The sequence below is a fragment of the Meles meles genome, chromosome 6, assembly GCF_922984935.1.
Source record: "Meles meles chromosome 6, mMelMel3.1 paternal haplotype, whole genome shotgun sequence".
NCBI lineage: Eukaryota > Metazoa > Chordata > Mammalia > Carnivora > Mustelidae > Meles > Meles meles.
Window position 1 is genome coordinate 32,267,142 of NC_060071.1, and position 19,555 is coordinate 32,286,696.

Below are 19,555 nucleotides of genomic sequence, written 5' to 3' on the forward strand. Positions count from 1 at the left end.
AGTTGTCGCTCGGGCTTCAAGCTGTGAGACCGTGAGGAACGGTGGCCACCGCCCCCTGCGCGTCGCGTTCTCTCCTCCCCACGTACGCCGTGCCGCCGGTCCGCAGCCGCCCGCGGAGCGCAGCCGCGGGCCTGAGCCCCCGCCAGTCTCCTTCCTCGCCTCTCTGTGTCCGCGGCGGGCCGGAGCGATGCGGCTGGGACCGAGGCCCGCGGCGCTGGGGCTGCTGCTGCTGTGCGCCGCCGCTGCCAGCGCCGGGGACGCCGAGGAGCTGCACTACCCGCAGGGCGAGCACCGCAGCGACTACGACCGTGAGGCGCTGCTGGGCGGCCAGGTGAGGTGGCCAGGCCCGGGGCTGAGAGGGCCGGGCCTCGCACCGCGGCTGCCGCGGGCTTTGTCCCGGGACAAAGAGGGGCGGCCAGGCCAGGCCTGGCCCGGGCGGCCTGACAATGGGGTCCGGGCGGGGCGTCGCTCACTGTCTGGGGGACCCCGAGGCCTCTACCTCTGAGGAAGTAGCGCGGCCCGGGAGCCGATCTCTTCCACCCTCCCTACACGGGCATGATCACTGAGGGTGTGTAGGAGGCGGGGGCCTTGGAGAGCAGGTGTGGGTCACCCCCAAATCCCTGGACAGAGAAGGCTTCTGGTAGCCTTTTTTTTTTTTTTTTTTGGCCACCATTTTGCTCCACTGATAGTAATGCTTTACCCCTCTGTGTATCGCTTACCCCCCAAAGGAAGAAGTCGATGAGTATGTTAAACTCTCCCCCGAAGAGCAACACAAAAGACTGAAGTCAATCATAAAGAAAATTGACTTGGACTCAGATGGCTTTCTCACGGAAAGTAAGGACGTCCCACACAATTAACAATGAAGAAGACCCTTTGTAGGAGATAGAAGCACAAACATTTAAGCAGGGCTGTTTCGTGTAGATTGCTCCTGTTGCAATCAGTGAGAAGGGGAAAGAAGGACATGTTGAGTAGGTTTTATATCTGGAAATCTTTAGATATCGGCCCCAAGTATAAATCAGGACTTTCTCCAGTAATACATAAACATCGTTGACTCAGTCGATATGTGCTAGTCGTACGCTGAACAAACACTGTATTCCTTATAGGATTTTTATCAATGTCAAGAATATGCCAGAAACCGTCTTATGGCATTACATGATTTATTGCTGTTTTGATATATGTTTCATTAGGAATTTAAGAATTCCCATCTTTTTTATAAGTAGAAAAAGACCTGTTGCATATGAATTTATGATAATCACAAATTATTACAGCTGGTAGCGGTCTTAGAATTATCTTATCCACCTCTCTTTGTAGAGCTGAAGATACTGAAGCCCATAGGGGTAAGTGCCTTTCTAAAATGAGTGGCAAAGCCAGGACTAGAATCCAGATTTCTTGCTCTTAGTTCAGTTTTTAATATCCTTCACTTTAAAAAAAAAAAAAGTCTGAGGGGCACCTGGCTGGCTCAGTTGGTGGAGCATGTGATTCTTGATCTCTGGGTCATGAGTACAAGCCCCAGGTTGGGTGTAGAGCTTACTTAAAAAAAAAAAAAAAAAAAAATCTGAGTGCTCTTAGGTTCTCCAGTCAGAAATGAAATGCACAGAATATTAAAAGAATATTCCATTGCTTTGCAACTGTCTTTCCTCATTGCTTAATTCAAGTGGTGAACTCTATCAACTTCCCAAGTTGATTTTCCAAAAAAATTCAGGAGATATTTTGGTATAACTCTTATTTAAATGTTGCTCACCATCCAAGGATTGAAGTTGCTGAAGAGAGAATTGCAAACTAATTGGTAAATTTAAGATGTGTTCAGTAAATATGGTGCCCTCAGGAATATTAAGGTTTTGATTTCTCTAAATAAAAACAAGAGCTTTAGACTCTAGTTGTCCACTAAGAATAGTTCTATCTTTGGTTACACTAGCAAGCACACAGGAAAAAATTTATTTGGAAGACTGTGGTTCCTGTCTGTAAAGGCCTGTATATATTCAAATATTTAATAGTAAACTTTAAAAATTTTTAAAGTTAAAAGGGACTTAGTTCAAATCTTCATTTTACATATAAGGAGACAAAAACTTGGGAGGGCAAACTTGCCCCTTATGACAGAGCTGAAGTGTGAACCCATGTTTCTGGCCCCTTTTGCATTCTGTATTCTATTATGTGACGGTGATCTCTTTAAATAAACCAGAAGAAACCCTCATTGTACTTGAAGGACCCTTCAGAGAAGTTTGATAATTTGTACTTTAAAGTCCAGCATTGGACTCAGGTTCTTGAGAGAGAACAAAATTCAGTGAAAGGAGTTTGGGCTTTGGAGCCAAATATAGGTTTGAATTTGGAGTCTGCTACTTACTGGCTTTGATTCCTCAGTTCCAAATGGCAATTTCTTGAACTGTAAAGTAGACTAGATTAGAAATGTAAATGGAAAGTGATAAAATTGTCTGTTTTGAAGATCAGAGACAACATATGTGGAGGACCTGATATATAATAATTGTTCAGTACATGGTTGCTATAGTAATTATAATTCTGCCTTAATTTAGAGTTTCCAGAGAGACAATGTCTTTACTTTTCTATTCACCTGACCTCCCCTAGACCAATAAAGGGGTACCATTCTTTAAACCAAATGGTGTATTACCTTTAGACCAAATGCTATACTCTTGCCATCCTTGCAAATATTCATGTTCTTCTCCCTACCACCTTTTTTCTATAATGCAGTATAGTAAATATCTCTGAATAGATTTTTTTTAGGTTGACCTGAATGTGGACACTAGAGGTTTAGAAACTTTCCCCGATGTCTTCAGGTACCAAGACAGAGAGCTAATTGCAAGAAGAGCTTAAGCCATAATTGCTACCCATAACTTTTGTTAAAATTTCCTCCAGAAGTTTTAAGATGGTTGAAGGACATATACTGTAACAATGTTTCTCAGACTTCAGTCACTTGAATACATGTTCACAATTTAGGCCCTAGCTACTTACCATCTATTATTTCCTTAATATGGTTTTGATTCAACTCAACATAAAATTTATTTTAAAGAGAAACTTTATATTACTTTCATAAATGGAAAACACTTTTCTCTATTACATATTAGAATAAATAGGCCATTATTAACATATTTGTACTTCCTGAGAGATCTGTGATAGCTAGCAAACGTTATCTGCAATTTTGTGGATGATAACTTTTTTTTTTTTTAAAGATTTTTATTTATTTATTTGACAGAGAGAGATCACAAGTAGATAGAGAGGCAGGCAGAGAGAGAGAGAGGGAAGCAGGCTCCCTGCTGAGCAGAGAGCCCGATGCGGGACTCGATCCCAGGACCTGAAATCATGACCTGAGCCGAAGGCAGCGGCCCAACCCACTGAGCCACCCAGGCGCCCCTGTGGATGATAACTTTTAAAAGTCAAGTACTGTTTTGGCCAGTTGGCAGTTCATTTAGCAAATAAGTGATGGAGCCAGGTACTTTTTAGGTCTTTAGAGTACTTCAATGAACAAAACATACCCGAACTCTATATTCAAGGAGCTTGCATTCTATTTGGATCACATATTGTTATATTCTTGGGCTCTGAACTACTCTCACGCCTTCTATTCCTATTTCTATGGATACAACTGGGCTAACTCTCACTCAGTATTTGAAAACACTCAAGTTTTCTTTTTTCCTTTTAGAGAAAGTTTAGAAACCTTCGCTTCTGTAAATATCAAAATTACTTGTCAACATTCATTTGTGTCTGGGAAATTCTCACAGGCGAACTCAGTTCGTGGATTCAGATGTCTTTTAAACATTATGCTATGCAAGAAGCAAAACAACAGTTTGTTGAATATGATAAAAACAGTGATAATAGTGTGTCGTGGGATGAATACAACATTCAGATGTATGATCGTGTGATCGACTTTGATGAGAATGCTGCTTTGGATGATGCTGAAGAGGAGTCTTTTAGGCAGGTGAGTAGCTGTGCACAAGCTGTTCCTTTTGATCATATCAGTTCACTTTTCCTTCCTGCATGAATGAGCACAAGAGGGTCTGAGGTCATAGACTGGGATTGCCTTGTTCTCTGGGCAATCACTTTTTCCACTTCAGTGGTCGTTTTGATGATTTCCTTTCTAGCTGGATTTTGGCCTCTTATTCTGCACCACCTAAATTATCCTTGCATCTGTTTTTCTCAGTGGTGTCATTTGTCCTCATTTCGAGTTGCTTTTTGGTGTATTTTGAATATGTATCTCGCTATTTTAATTTTTGTTATTATTGAACAGTTTTATATCATAGTTACAAAGACCGTAGAGACCCATTCGCATCTTTTAAACAGATAGTTTTATATAAAATAATGATTACAAATTTTTAATTGTAATAAAATGCACATAAAATTTAACCATTTTTAAGTGTGCAGTTCAGTAGTGTTAAGTACATTCACATTGTTATACAACCAATCTCCAGAACTCTTTTCACCTTTCAGAACTGAAATTCTAAACCCATTAAACAACAGTTCCCCATTCCTTCTCCCCTAGGCCTCTCTGGCAACCACCATTCTACTTTCTGTCTCTGAATTTGACTATTCTTGGTACCTCATATAAGTGGAATCTTACATTTTTTGTCTTTTTGTGAGTAGCTTACTCAAGATACTGTTCTCATAATGTCGTAGTGTGTGTGAGAATTTCCTTTTTTAAGATTGAGTAATAGGGGCGCCTGGATGGCTCAGTGGGTTAAGCCTCTGCCTTCGGCTCAGGTCGTGATCTCAGGGTCCTGGGATCGAGCCCCCCATGGGGCTCTCTGCTCAGCAGGGAGCCTGCTTCCCCCTCTCTCTCTACTTGCCTCTCTCTCTACTTGCCTAGCTACTTGTGATCTCTCTATATATACCAAATAAATAAAATCTTTAAAAAAAAAAAGATTGAGTAATATTCTATTGTGCGTACATACCACATTTTGTATATCCACCTACTGATGGATACTTGGGTTGCTTCAACTTTTTGGCTATTATGAATAATGCTGCTATGAACATGGGTGTACAAATACCTCTTTGAGACCTTGCTTTTAATTCTTTTGGGTATACATCCCAAAATGGAACATCTGGATCATATAGTAATTCTATTTTTAATTTTTTAAGGAACTGTCATATGGTCTTCCACAGAGGCTGCACCATTTAATAATAACTCATTTTTGAAGATTTAGTATCACTATAAGTTTTGTTCATTCTCATGGCTTAATTTGCCAAAATTAAAAGATGTCTTGTTCTAATGCTTCTTAAACAGAGGTGAGGAAGCCCATTTTTATTTAGGAATTAATAAGAACTTTTAGTGATATGTAGGAACTTTTCAAGACAAAGGACTATAAGCTTAAGAAATTGCTATTTCCATACTTCTATATTTCAAGGGTAATTATAAAGACTTTTTAAATTTAAATTCAGATTTTATTTTATTAGAGAGAGTATGAGAGAGCATGCAGGGAGAGGGAGGCAGAGGGACAAGCACACTCCCCCCTGAGAGCAGAGCCTGACTCAGGGCTCGACTCCAGGACCCTGAGATCATGACCTGAGCTGAAATCAAGCTTAGATGCTTAACTGACTGAGCTACCCAGGCACCCCATTATAATAAGGACTTTCTGAAAAGATACATTTTTAAATGTGGAAAAAACAAAACCAGACACCTTGTTGCAAACTGTCATTCCCAAAATATTAGTCAAGCTTGGAAAACATTGAGCTTCTTCCATTCCTTAACTTACCCATTGTAGTATGTACCTTTTAGTTTTTATTGTGGCCATATTTATCATTATACAGAAAAAGCATTTCTTTATGTAATGATAAACAATTATAGTCAGCACTTTTAAGCAGGATAATTAAAGTTTGGGGACCTACCTGGCAAAAGTTCAGTTGTTCTAACTCCCAAAGCCAGATGCTGTTTATTTTAGAATCATGTTGGCCACTTGAACTCTATACGCCATCACTAACACAAAGCAGATTGCTTTTTCTGCTAATGATCATGCATCTGCCGCCATTGTAGAGCTTAAGGGCTTCAGCCTTGGAGCCAGTCTGCACAGCTTCACATCCAGCTGTATAACTTAAGAGTTGTGTAGCTATGGGTAAGTTATTAAACTTCCTTATGTCTCAGTTTCCTCATATCAAAAAATGAGAATAACAATAGTCTAGAGGAATAGTAATATATTTATTATACTATACTATGAAATATCCTGTTATAGTGGTTGGGCTGGTAAACAGTTGTGTGGTGATTGAAGAGCATATTGAAGAAAGTAGGTGCGATCCACCTAAGTTTACATTTAATATTTAATATATGATTAGCTTTTTAAAATTTTTTGTAGCATTGGTTAACTGTATCAGCTTTAGGTTAGTTAAGATTCCTTTTCACTTTCTTTCCTCCTTATTTGGGTTTTCATCTTACAGCAGACTGAAGAGAGTAGAAATCAGTCTTTTTACTACTTGGTGCTAAAAAAGAAACAAATGATAATGAGATTTGGGATTTGTCTGTCTAGAGATATCCTTTAGGAATTAATCTTAAAAGCACTATTCAAGTTCTGAGACTTTTCTTTTTTTTTTTTAAATATTTTATTTATTTGACAGAGAGAAATAACAACTAGGCAGAGAGGCAGGCAGAGAGAGAGGAGGAAGCAGGCCCCCTGCGGAGCTCGATCCCAGGACCCTGGGATCATGACCTGAGCCGAAGGCAGAGGCTTTAACCCACTGAGCCACCCAGGTGCCCCAAGTTCTGAGACTTTTCTAAAACCAAACCATGGTATGGTATTATAACTTCCCTGCTAGGTAACAAGAGAGACATTAAATACAGTATTTTAAAATCTTGGGGCGCCTGGGTATCTCAGTGGGTTAAAGCCTCTGCCTTCGGCTCAGGTCATGATCCCAGGGTCCTGGGATCGAGCCCCACGTCGGGCTCTCTGCCCGGCGGGGAGCCTGCTTCCTCCTCTCTCTCTCTGCCTGCCTCTCTCCCTACTTGTGATCTCTATCTGTCAAATAAATAAATAAAAATCTTAAAAATAAATAAATAAATAAATCTTTCTAGAATCAGATTATATTTGTGTCCTTTTTTTCTTTTGGCACTCCAAAGATTTAATGACTATCCCATCAAAACATGAGAAATGTGTATGTGTGGTTTCTTGAGTTTCTTTATTCTTGGGAGGGTGTGATTAGTTAACAGATGGTGGTGTTGAGAAGAAAATCTTCACTTTGAAGAGATATAGGACTCATTAATATAAACAGCTTATGAACAGTTTTTGTTTTAAAAAAAATGGCTGGTTCTAATACTGTGTTCACAACCCAGGTATTGAGTACATGTTGATTATAAGACTGTACGTTTTAAGAATGAATTAGTTAGATCTTAATAGTGCTAGAGAATTGATGGATCCCTAAAATGAACACTTCTTCATGGTAGTCCTATTGGTAATTCTCTGACAACCCATCTCTACATGGTTAAGATTCTCTCTCTCCCTCTCCTTCTGCTCCCCCCTCTTCATACTTTCTCTCAAATAAATAAATATTAAATAAACAAATAATAAATATTAAACAAACAACAATTTGATGCTTGAATTTTCTTATTTTTAATAAGCTTCCATGTAGAGAATAGAGAATAAAGTTTCCATGTAGAGAACCTGTAGTAGAGATCCTCTTGTGCAATGAAGTTCCTGAGAAAGCATTTCTTTATGTAATGATGAACAATTATAGTCAGCACTTTTAAGCAGGATAATTAAAGTTTGGGGACCTACCTGGCAAAAGTTCAGTTGTTCTAACTCCCAAAGCCAGATGCTGAATGTGCATGTACAAGCAATATTTATTTATGTAAGGTACAACCTAGCATGTGGCTAATCAGAATTTTTAAGACCTAGACTTTGTTGTGGTATCATTGTTTCCTCATGTAAAACCATAAGTCTACCAAAAGATGGCAGTTTTGTGCTTCTCAAGTTTCTATTGATATATAAAAATAAATGATTGTGGTCGTTTCCTCCTTTTTACTATATGTAGCACTTTCTACTCTCCACTAGAACACAGTGTTTTTACACAGAAGGAAAAAAAGTGTGCTGAGGTTTTGTGGAACTGACAGCCTTTTTTGTTGTTATCTTTGCCATTTTGGAAAAACAGTCTTTCTGTGTATTGGCTTCTTTAATTTGAGTTGCTCTTTAATTGTTTTCTTCAAATGACCATGAATAAAACTGCTTCTTAAAATCTCATTATTTAATTTTATTTTAAAAATTTGAGAAATGTGAACCAGAAAACTACTTTCCTTAGTTTTTTAAACAACAATCTGAGCTTGCTGAAAGAGATCCTTTCTTTCCATAGGCAAATTTGGCCAAATTCAGCTCCTCCTGCTGAAACATGGACCTTTTTGCTCCAAACTGAAGGGTTCTTTCATAAGGAAATCTAAGCACTTAGTATTTTGAATAGTGGTTTATTCAAAAAGAATTTGATTGACTCAACAAAGTATCTCAAATTCTTGTTTGTATGCTCCTCCCCTTGTTAAACCCCTGAACATTAAGTATAAACTATTTGGTCTAGTTATTTGAAATTAAGAAACGTTAAGTTAAAAGCAGCTATTTGGAAACAAGTTTGTTGTTTTTCTGTCATGATTTGGTAAGTATAACTGGCTAATGGAAACTGGATGGTTTAAAAGATGAATTCTGTGAGGGAAGACGTGAGCCTCTCCGCCGTAAATCGGTCATTGTAAAAGTAGTGTTCAGTAAATGACCGCTACCCAACCTCTATTCTAGAAAACTGAAAAGAGTATTTCTTTTCAACAGTGAGACACATAAATTAAAAGCTCCTAAAATATTTGAAACTGTGTGTTTTTTTTAATGTGCAATTTAGTACATATAGTTTATAGAAAGGAGAGTTTTTTCCCAGAAATGCTCAAAATGGAATTTGTTCAAGATTAGCAATATAGCACTACTGGCTTCCAAGGCTCTTGATTACAGAAGTACCTTTGAGAAATGCATTAAAAGCAGCCTCGTCCCTAAGAGCTGCTACTTGATTTACTACTTAAGCATACTTTACAAAAAGAGAAAAAGGAAGATGGGTGTGAGAAAATAGAAAAGTATGTTTACTTAACCTCAAAATAGGTCCACTTCAGTTTTTGATGTTTATGCCTGAACATACATAATTATTAGCACTATAAAGTGACTACCAAGAATAGACTTCCAAATATAACATACATATATCAAGTATTCTCATAGGAGGACTGTTTTTCTGAAACCTACTAACATTTTTGCAAAGTCATTCCAAGGACCAGAAACAATTTGAAAATGGAATATCAAGAATTAACACATAGTCTGAATTTATTGTTTTTTGGGCATTCAAAACAGCTGAGATTGTTAAAGAAGAGAGTGTACAATACTGTAGAAGAACAGGGAGAATCATAGTCCAACTTATTTTGCTGTATTTCTGACATACCTCTCAATAAATCATTTAATTTCCATTTTCTGTCATGTCACATGTAATATATGACATATTACATTTTTTAAATGATCAGGTTTACTAATTTGATAAGGGCCCTCATCCCAGTTGCTTTATAGAGATTTTTACCCTGATTTTATAGCTGCCACAGCTGGTAAGTGGCATTGCTGGAATTCAGATCTGTGTCTCTGAGTCTGCAGTCTATGTATATTGCTTCTCATAAATATGTGTGATTTTTCTAACCTACCTTCAAGGGGATAATGTGAAGATAAGTTAATGTATGAGAATGTACTTTAGATTTCACATAGTATGTAATTTTCAAAGTATGTATAATGATGTTTCATGTGGATGAGACCTTAATCATGTTCAATATTTAATTTTCAAAGCTTCATTTAAAGGACAAGAAGCGATTTGAGAAAGCGAACCAAGATTCAAGTCCTGGTTTGAATCTTGAAGAATTTATTGCTTTTGAGCATCCTGAAGAAGTTGATTATATGACGGTAAGGAAGAAACATTTTGAGAGAATTTGTGGGGTGCCTGGGTGGCTCAGTGGGTTAAGCCTCTGCCTTCGGCACAGGTCATGATCTCAGGGTCCTGGGACTGAGCCCCACATCGGGCTCTCTGCTCAGTGAGGAGCCTGCTTCCCCCGTCTTTCTCTGTCTTTTTGACTACTTGTGATCTCTGTCTGTCAAATAAATAAATAAAATTTTTTTTTAAAAAAAGAGAATTCTTGGGTGACCAAAACTTTAAAACCTGCTTTTTTTCTAAGTCATTAAGATGAATTGTATGGGGCAACCAGAATTTTAAGAGACAGCAAGATCCAGAGTTCTCCTCACTTCAGATAGGGATGGGAAAGGGTTACTGGTGGTGGAAAACAGGGAGGCTGTTTCCTCCCACATAGCCACATTACTTTTATGTAGCTTTTAGAATTTTCTCTGTTTTCCAATATCAGTAACATCAGTACTTCCTATTTAGTTTATATCACCTCTAAAAACTTTGGTTCTGGGAAGGCTTATCACCTTTGGATCGCCTTTCATGGGGCTTTGGGGGGTGGGGCAGCTCCTACTGACTAATGTGTTTACAGCAAGAGGCCTAGTGAGTCCTCTCATCCTTTTAGTACTTGAAAGAAATACCAGTTCTTCAGAATTTTTGTTGAACTCTAGTTTTAATTCCACAAACATTGATTGAGTCCCTACTATAACTTGGCAAGCTTCTTAAGAGGAGAAACTGTCATGTTGGAGAGTAAAGACTAGTATAACAAATAGCTTTGTAGGAAATAGACTAAACATTTATATTAAGGCTTATTGTCTAGCCTCAGCCTCTAGCTGTGTGGCTTGGTTCTTTGGATATATCAGGGAGGGAAGATGTAGCTTTATGTTAAATGGGACATGGTTAGAAGCTGCCACCTTGAATAACAAGGCTGTAGAGAACATTTTTCTCCATACCTCAGTGGCAAGACAAGACTGTTGCTACCACTTATGCCATTGAGGCTTCTGATTTCTCCCTTGGAATAAAATATACAACCTAAATTTAGAACAATGCTGGGCACAATTTGTTTACCTGCCAAAGTTAAGTTGAGACAAGCTAATTGAACTCTACCTAGCATGGCAGGCAGAGCATGCTGGATATTGATTCTCAGGGGAATTAAGGAATGATTGAAGACTGGGGAGGGGAATGACCAGTGAAAGCATTGAAATAATTTGGGCATAATGTGCTGCAGCCCCAGAGTACGATGTGGCAATGGAATGAAATGGACGTGAACAACCTTTTGAAGAAAGCACAAGCAGGAATGTTGACTGACTAAATAAGTATGAAAAGAGAAAGGAAGAGTCAGAGATGACTCTGAGGTTTTGAGATTGTGTAAAGTGATGAAAATGGTAGTACCTCTGACAGAAGGGGGTGTGTCAGGGTGGGATAGGGTGTTCTTTGATTGTGCTGACTAGGAGTTGATTGCAGCACACAAGAGGTGTGACCATGAAATGTCTATTTTGGAACACTTTCATTAATTCTTATTTACCTTAATTTGTTCTGCTGTATCACTTTTTCCATTTAAGGATATATTTGATGAAGGGCAGGGTGCAAGGTCAATGAGGTGATTTTGATTTGGATTAAATAGAATTTAGAGATAGTTTCATTCATGTAGTTTATTTTAATTTTTGTAATTTATTTTATGTTATATATATACAAATATATAAATATATAAGTTTATTTAATTTATGTAATTATGTCATGTAATTTATTTTAACCATGGCAACATTATTGAAATAAGTCTGTTGTTTCCCAGGAGGATTACTTGAATGGAGGAATAGTCATTGTAATCAGTGATTCTTTTTTTTTTTTTTTTTGGAATCAGTGATTCTTAACTTATCTTGGATCACAGACTTCTTTAAAAATGAGCAATCGGGGTGCCTGAGTGGCTCAGTAGGTTAAGCATCTGACTCCTGATTTCAGCTCAGGTCATTATCTTAAGGTTGTGAGATAGAGGACAGCACCCAGCCTGCTTAAGATTCTCCCTCTCTACCTCCCCCCACACCCCTCCCTCCTCGAAGTTCATTCACATGTGTGTGAGCACACTCATTCTCTCTCTCTCTCTCCCTCTCTCTCACAAAAATAATAAACAAAAATAAGCAATCTGTGGGCTCTGTCCCAGAAAAATCACATATGCTTATATACACAAAATATGGGATTATAATTTCAGAAGAGTCTCAGATTCTCTAAAAGTAATCTTTGGATCTCTGGTTAAGATTCCCTGACTTCTATATATAAAATCTGTAACATTTGATTTCTTAAAAACTAATAATTTGTATTTAAGTGTTATTTCATACAGATAAAAAGGGAGCCCTTGGGTTTGGCTAGAATTGGAGACTTTTGAGAGTGTATTTTCATTACAGTTGTGATGCTAGAGTCCAGGTTTGAAAGGTATTTGGGTGACAACAGGTAGTGAGGAAATGAGAATAGTAAGTGTAACTTATAAGAGACCTGGCATGGAAGAAAAGAAACCAGGATGGTAATTAAAGAGTGTAGGGGACTTGAATGTGTTTAAAGGCAAAGAAGAAGGAGCTAACAAGAGAGTAGAGCCTTAGGAGAGGCCACACTTAAGAGTGAAAGAAAGCACTCAGTAAGTAAGAAAGGGTGGGAAATCAAGTAAGACCCTTGAGGGCTTCACGCTAGAGAAGGGGGAAAGATAACTTTAACTCCTGAGGTTGAAGAGAAGGATGAGAGGAATAGGCATAAAAATAAAGGTAATTAAAGGGGAGAATGCAATGCTGGTAAACAGGCATTTCAGAAGCCTTATACGTTGTTTGGAAAAATGGGTATATCTTTGCCAAGAGAGATATTTGGAGAGTGTTTTGGTAAGACTCAAAGTGGAATTTCTAAAAAACAGCTTTAGAGTATGTGTTAGGGAAACTGAGGCAGAGACAGACTTCCAAACTGCAGTGAGAGCCTGCTGAAATGGGAAAAAATTAATTTTAAGGGTTAGGTGTGTCTTTCTCTTTCTCTTTCTTTTAGACTTCATGATCTAAAGGAGAACTTGATGTGGGTCTCCTGTGCAGGGTGGAGACTGGCAAAGTAAGAAAAGGTAGAAGATATAGGAAGGTAATAAGGAAAGAACTGAAACAGCTGGCCATTAAACAGGTCATCTTGGGTCCAGTGTAACTAGAAATCATAAATCTTTGGGTTAGAGAGGATTGGTTGATAAGCCATGATAGAATGAGGAACAGATTTGGGGCAGTTTGGGGTGGATGGGGTAGATTTGGTTAAAGAGGAAGCAAGGAGGTGTAGGTTTATGGGGCACTGGCACCTTTGATTTAGATCTGGAGGCAGAACAATAGTTCTGTGCAGAGGGATCTGAGATAAGGGTTCTTTTAGGGATGTTAATGGAGTGGAGGGAAAGTGAAGTTAAGGAAGACCAGGGTAGTAAGAGGTATCCTTCTGCAGAAGGGAGGGGAACATGCAGAAATTTGAGTTTGAGATTAGTGCCCAGGTTGTTTAGGAAGGCAAAGTGGAGTTTGTGATTGCAGAAGCTTAAAGATGTTGAATTCAAAGCTACTCAGTATTTCCGGTTTTATTCCTGACTCTAAATTCCACTGTTTAGGGGCGCCTGGATGGCTCAGTGGGTTAAAGCCTCTGCCTTTCGCTCAGGTCATGATCCCAGGGTCCTGGGATCAAGCCCCGCATCGGGCTCTCTGCTTGGCGGGGAGCCTGCTTCCTCCTCTCTCTCTCTCTGCCTGCCTCTCTCCCTACTTGTGATCTCTATCTGTCAAATAAATAAATAAAATCTTTAAAAAAAATAAAAAATAAAAAATAAATTCCACTGTTTAGAAAGGTTGTATTGCAAGAATGGACAACAAAATGAGTATTCCTAAGGAAGTTCTATACTGGAATAGATGGTGGTGGGAAAATTTTGTGACTTAATTGTTTTATTTTGTTTTTTTATGAACATGCAATAGGAATTTGTCATTCAAGAGGCTTTGGAAGAACATGACAAAAACGGTGATGGGTTTGTTAGCTTGGAAGAATTTCTTGGTGACTACAGGCGGGATCCAAGTAAGTACCCTCCCTAGGTGTGTGGAAGGAGTGGGGAAAAGCCTGGAATTAAAGAAGAAATGATTTGAGAGACAGTGTTGCTCACTGAGAGCTGTGTTTGACAGGAAAATGGAACAAGAAGAGGTATGCATGATTTCTGCTTGTTCTGCCAAGTTAAATGTAATACAAGCAAAACAGAAGGACTCCCAGCTTACGTGAGAATGCTGTCTCACTCACTCTTAGTTCCATGTCAGGATTCAAAGATTTTCTTCCTTTTCGAACAAGTATAATATAATTCTCAATTCAAATGGGTGAGGAAGTAAAGCTTTATATTTTTAAACAAAATCCTGTACCTTTGCATGTAGATCTTAAAAGAAACAAAATACTACAAATACTGGTGTAGAAGGTGTCTCACTGAATGTTTAAAATCTGAGGAGTTTGCATATGCAGCTTTCTGTTCACAGCTGTCTTTTCAGAATTGTTGCTTAAAAGCATCACTTACTGTGATTTTCACTTTAAAATTAAACATGGTATTACTTTATAAGCACATGTAGGAAATTTTATATAGTCACACGATGTACATAAAAACATTACCCAGCTCAACTGTGGGAAAAAAAACTAGATACCAGAACAAGTAGCAGCAGTTAACAGACTTACTGGTTTGTGATAATACACATCGATTTAGAAACTCTGAGCTGTTTAGACTTAAGTGTCACTTTTGAAAATTATATAGTGTGTACTTATGTCAGGACTTTTTAGATAAGTAGATCTGTTTTGTCAGGCTTCCTTTATAGTGAGGTTTAAGTTCATTTCCTTTATTCTAGGGATGTACTTCTCATTGGCTACATGTTACATTCTTGTGTATGTATAGTGTGTTTTATTTTTGCCATTAAGCAGCAAATGAAGATCCAGAGTGGATACTGGTTGAGAAAGATAGATTCCTGAATGATTATGACAAAGATACTGACGGCAGGCTTGATCCCCAAGAGCTGTTGTCTTGGGTAGTACCCAATAACCAGGGCATTGCTCAAGAGGAGGTGAGTGTTACAAAAGGACTGTATATCCCCTTTCTCCCCCAAGTTAGGTGCTGCTGGTAGGAAAGAAAGTACAAAGACTAAAGTCGAAGAAAGAAGGAACAGAGTTGTTTATTTGTTAATTTGGCTTAACCTTGAGATACCCTAAATAGGATTTGAGTGGGGAGGAGGCAGAGCCTAGCAGAAATTAAGAAAGAGGATAATGAAAAAAGCTATAGACAGCCCTGGTTATAAAATGTAGTATTTTGAAATACTCAGACAGTAATGAGTACTCGGCATACCTGAATGACTGTTGACAAATCAGATCACATTGAAATGTGAACATCTTGCTGAAAATACTTATTATACTTGATTTGTTTTGTTTTAAAGGCTCTTCACCTAATTGATGAAATGGATTTGAATAATGACAGAAAGCTCTCAGAAGCGGAGATTCTGGAGAACCAGGACTTGTTTCTTACCAGTGAAGCTACAGATTATGGCAGACAGCTTCATGATGAATATTTCTATCATGATGAGCTTTAATCCCTGGGTAGATCTGAATAGAATACTGTCTTCTTTTATAATTTGTTACCAGCTTTACTTTTGTGATAAAATATTGATATTATATTTTACACTCAAGTGTTACCACAGTCAAAATTATCTTAAATGTAGATTGTAATTTTGGCCTTTTAGAAGAAAAATGAAACAAAACCTGGTATTTATTTCAAAATGTATTGAAGAAATAAAACAATATTGTGCCATATGACAACAAAGTCTTTCCTAAATATTCCATCTGTTTAGTACTATATTGTGGGATATTTGAGTTCTATATCCATACTTGAAAAAATGGAGGATTTTAGAGATGCTTGAACAATATTATTTAAATAGTATGTGACTGAGCTATCAGTTTTTCTTTTCTTTTAAGTAGATCTAACTTGGGAACTGACAAAAAGGACATTGTTTTTAGATTTAGCATTTTGTTTTAAAACCTTTAAAGGAACCTTGAGAAGGACTTATACCTCACATTTTAATGTTGAGAAGTTCTGCTTGCTTTTAAAATGGTTTCTATAAAGGGTTTTATTGTATGAAATAGAACTTTATATTTTTGCATATGTATAGATAGTAATTATATTTAATGTGTAACGATAGCATTATGGTGTGTGGAATTTGACATTGTCCAGAACTCTTCATTTTTGACTGATTAAAAATGAAATGTCCTATCTTTCTATATGTTTGTTTGTTTTTCTTTGATCTCCCAGATAAACCTAGAATTTAGAATAGGTTTTTTTGAATTTTAAAATAGGTTTTTATACATTATCTTACCTTATCCGTTCCTATATTTGTGTAGTGAGTGCTCTCCAATCTTGAATTATTCTTGATGCATATTGTTATTTTGTTTTTTTTCCTTTTTGATAAGAGAATCATGTTACAGTTGCATGTATACCTGACATATTTCAGTTGCTATGTAACAAATGTGGTCTTGCTGTTTGATGCTAGAAATAATAATAAGAATTACACAGGTCAGGGCACCTGGGTGGCTTAGGCAGTTGAGCGTCTGCCTTTGGCTCAGGTCATGACCGCAGGGTCCTGGGTTCAAGCCCCAGGTCAGGCTCACCACTCCACAGGAGTCTGCTTCTCCATCTCCTTCTCTCCCTCCCCACCCATGCTCATCCTCTCTCTCCTCTCTCAAATAAATAAATAAAATCTTAAGAAAAAAAAAAAAAGAATTACACAGGTTGAAATCAGTAGAGCTGGTTAGTTATCACCAGTAGAGCTCAGTAACTGTTATACTAAAAGTAAAATCATACTTGGTAAGTATTTGTCTATACCTAAATGGTCAGTTTTAACCTTATTGTGGAGATCAATTTATTTACCTTTGCAAGGAATAAGAAAAGGGAGAAGGTGAGGAATTTGTGTTTTCTAGCCCTTACCCACAGATAGTTTTTCTTTTTTTTTTTTAATTTTTAAAATATTTTAAAGATACTTTATTTATTTGACAGAGAGAGAGAGACAGCCAGAGAGGGAATACAAGCAGGGGGAGTGGGAGAGGGAGAAGCAGGTTTCCTGCTGAGTAGGGAGCCTGAAGCGGGGCTTGATCCCACGACCCTGTGATCATGACCTGAGCCGGAGGCAGACGCTTAACAACCGAACCACCCAGGTGCCCCGGTTTTTCTTTCTTTTTTAAAAAATTACTTTTATTTGTGGGGGGAAGATATCAGTTATGTATTCTGTTAATCTTTCCCCAGGCTAAAGTTGTGACCTCTATAGCACACATAGCATTCTGGAGGCTTAATGAGTCCTTAATGAATATTTGGGAAAACCTGAAGCTCTTTTCTGATAGCACTGAAAGCATCTGCCTACCTCTCTCCCATCCCCATCTTTGCTGGTATGAAGTATGAATGCAACTTGTAAACTTTAATACCATACTGATAGCTCGCTCCCCTTGATATCTAAAGTACAAGGTTTTCATTTTAACCTACAACACCTATCTGGTCGCAACAGTTTAAAAATTAAACGTAGACCATTATCACTCCCTTGTTACTTGTCAGCCTTACTGAAATTGGGATATTTGGAATAACTAATTTGATTAGCATGATAATTATTTGTTTTTATTACTAGATTCTTCAAAATCTATACCAGAATTGTTAGATAATTAGATACAGATTTTAATTTCATCTTAATGAGTTAAGAATTAGCATTCTATATTCAGCCTTGATATTACCAGATAAAAGAATTTTGGTGACATTGTTAGTGTTCACTAATATCTGTTCTTTCATTCCCGTCAAGAGAAAATTATACTTCCTAGCCCCCTTACAGGTAGACAGTAGCTACTTCTGATCAGTTAAAAGTGAGTGACAGTAGTGTGTGTCACTCCAAGACTGGGCTAGGGACAAACCCACTTCCTTTACATGGCATTGCAGAGAAGGCCTCAGTTGACATGGGTCCACAAGATCCAAGAGGCCTTGATTTCTGAGTGACCACATGGAGACCAGCTGGACCCTCAGTGGACTTCACTTGATCAGGAAATAAACTTTAACTATGTTAAGCCACTGAGATTTTGTGTATGTGTTAAGCCCCTGAGATTTTGGGGGAAAGGAGGGTGTATATGTTTAACCACAGCAGAGTTTAGCTTATCCTGAGTGAAGATTTAGTATTAAACAATTGGCTCTTATAAGCATACAGAAAAAAAGAATTGCTTAGAAAGAGTGTCTGTATCTTCCATTAAGTCAAACTAGAAACATTTATTTTTAAGGGTTTTTTTGGATTTTAATAAACTCTAAAAATAAAGCTTTTTATTTTGATAGAATTAGGAGAATTTGAATTTATCCTTACAGCATAAGGGTAAAAAGAGAATGTGGCTTTCTGAATTGTTGGCTGATTCTGGCTAAAGGGTGTAATCACTTCCACTGTTTGACTGCAGTTACTACTTCACAATAGAAAAGTGGACAGGTTTTGTACAAATCAATGCATATGTGGTTCTGATTGGGCGAATTTGCAGGATAGAAAATGAGTGTCTAGTTTGTGACACAAATTTAAAGGAAACCAGGACAAAAGCCATGATGCCATATTTGCCTTACTCTTTCCATTGCAGGTTGTTTTGTTTTGTTTTGTTTTGTTTTTAGATAGGCTTTATTTTTTAGAGCATGTACAGGTCCATAGCAAAATTGAGCAAAAGGTATAGTGAATTTCCATATACTTTCTGCTCCCCACATTTGCAGCCTTCCAGCTTCCAGAATCCTGCACCAGAGTTGGTATTTGTTACAATCAATGAACATACATTGACACAATATTATTACCCTAAGACCAAAGACCATAGTTTACATTAGGGTTTACTCTTGGTGTTGCACATTCTGTGGGTTTGGAATATATATAATGACATGTATCCACGATTATAGTATCATACAGAGTAGTTTCTTTGCCCTAAAAATCATCTATGCTCTGCCTATTAACCTTCCCCATCCCAAACTCTAGCAACCACCAAATTTACTGTCTCTAGTTTTGCCTTTTCCAGAATGTCATATAGTTGGAATCATACAGTATGTAGCCTTTTCAGCTTCCTTTACTGGTTTAAATGTAAGAATAAATTTGTACTGTTGTTTCCTTAAGGTTTTTGTGTAACAATATTCCCAAGTGAGAAATTTCTACTTAAGGTATGAAATCTTCTCCACTTCAGAAATGATTTAGGAAAGCCAACTAGAGTCAAATTTTTGTTTTGAGAGAGAAAGAGAGTGGAGATGAGGGAGAGAGAGAATCCCAAGTAGGCTCTACACCTGGAGCAGAGCCCAACTTGGGGCTCTATCTCACAATCCTGAGATCATGATCTAAGCTGAAATCAAGAGTTGGATGTTCAACTGACTGAGCCACCCAGGAGCTCCTGGAATCCAATTTTTGATAGAAGTATAACAACTAATTTGCTTCATTTCAACATTGAGTTTTGTGGAATAAATATTTGGCTAGATTTCCTGGCTGTTATAAATTTTTTTACAACTGGTATTGGTTGAGAGTATCTCAGTTACCCAAGGGCCTCCAGAGAAACTACCAAAATATAAAATATCTCAATTTTATTTGGAAAAAAAAGACTCAATCCAAGCACAAAGAAAAACAATTACCTAAAGTTCACCATATCTTCA

At 37.8% G+C, this 19,555-nt stretch overlaps 1 protein-coding gene across 2 annotated transcripts; it reads left to right on the forward strand.

Annotated features, from left to right (window-relative positions):
- RCN2 (reticulocalbin 2) lies at nucleotides 1-16,154 on the forward strand. Of its 2 annotated transcripts, none has more exons than XM_046010169.1 (7): nucleotides 1-331; nucleotides 729-834; nucleotides 3,729-3,925; nucleotides 9,771-9,884; nucleotides 13,836-13,932; nucleotides 14,806-14,948; nucleotides 15,315-16,154. In XM_046010169.1, exons 1-7 carry the CDS (start codon nucleotides 188-190, stop codon nucleotides 15,465-15,467), a joined length of 954 nt encoding a protein of 317 aa, XP_045866125.1. In that variant the 5' UTR covers nucleotides 1-187; the 3' UTR covers nucleotides 15,468-16,154. The 2 variants fall into 2 exon arrangements, with proteins under 2 accessions (XP_045866125.1, XP_045866126.1); XM_046010170.1 differs by having other exon boundaries at nucleotides 14,809-14,948.
- The last annotated feature ends 3,401 nt before the right edge of the window (nucleotides 16,155-19,555 follow it).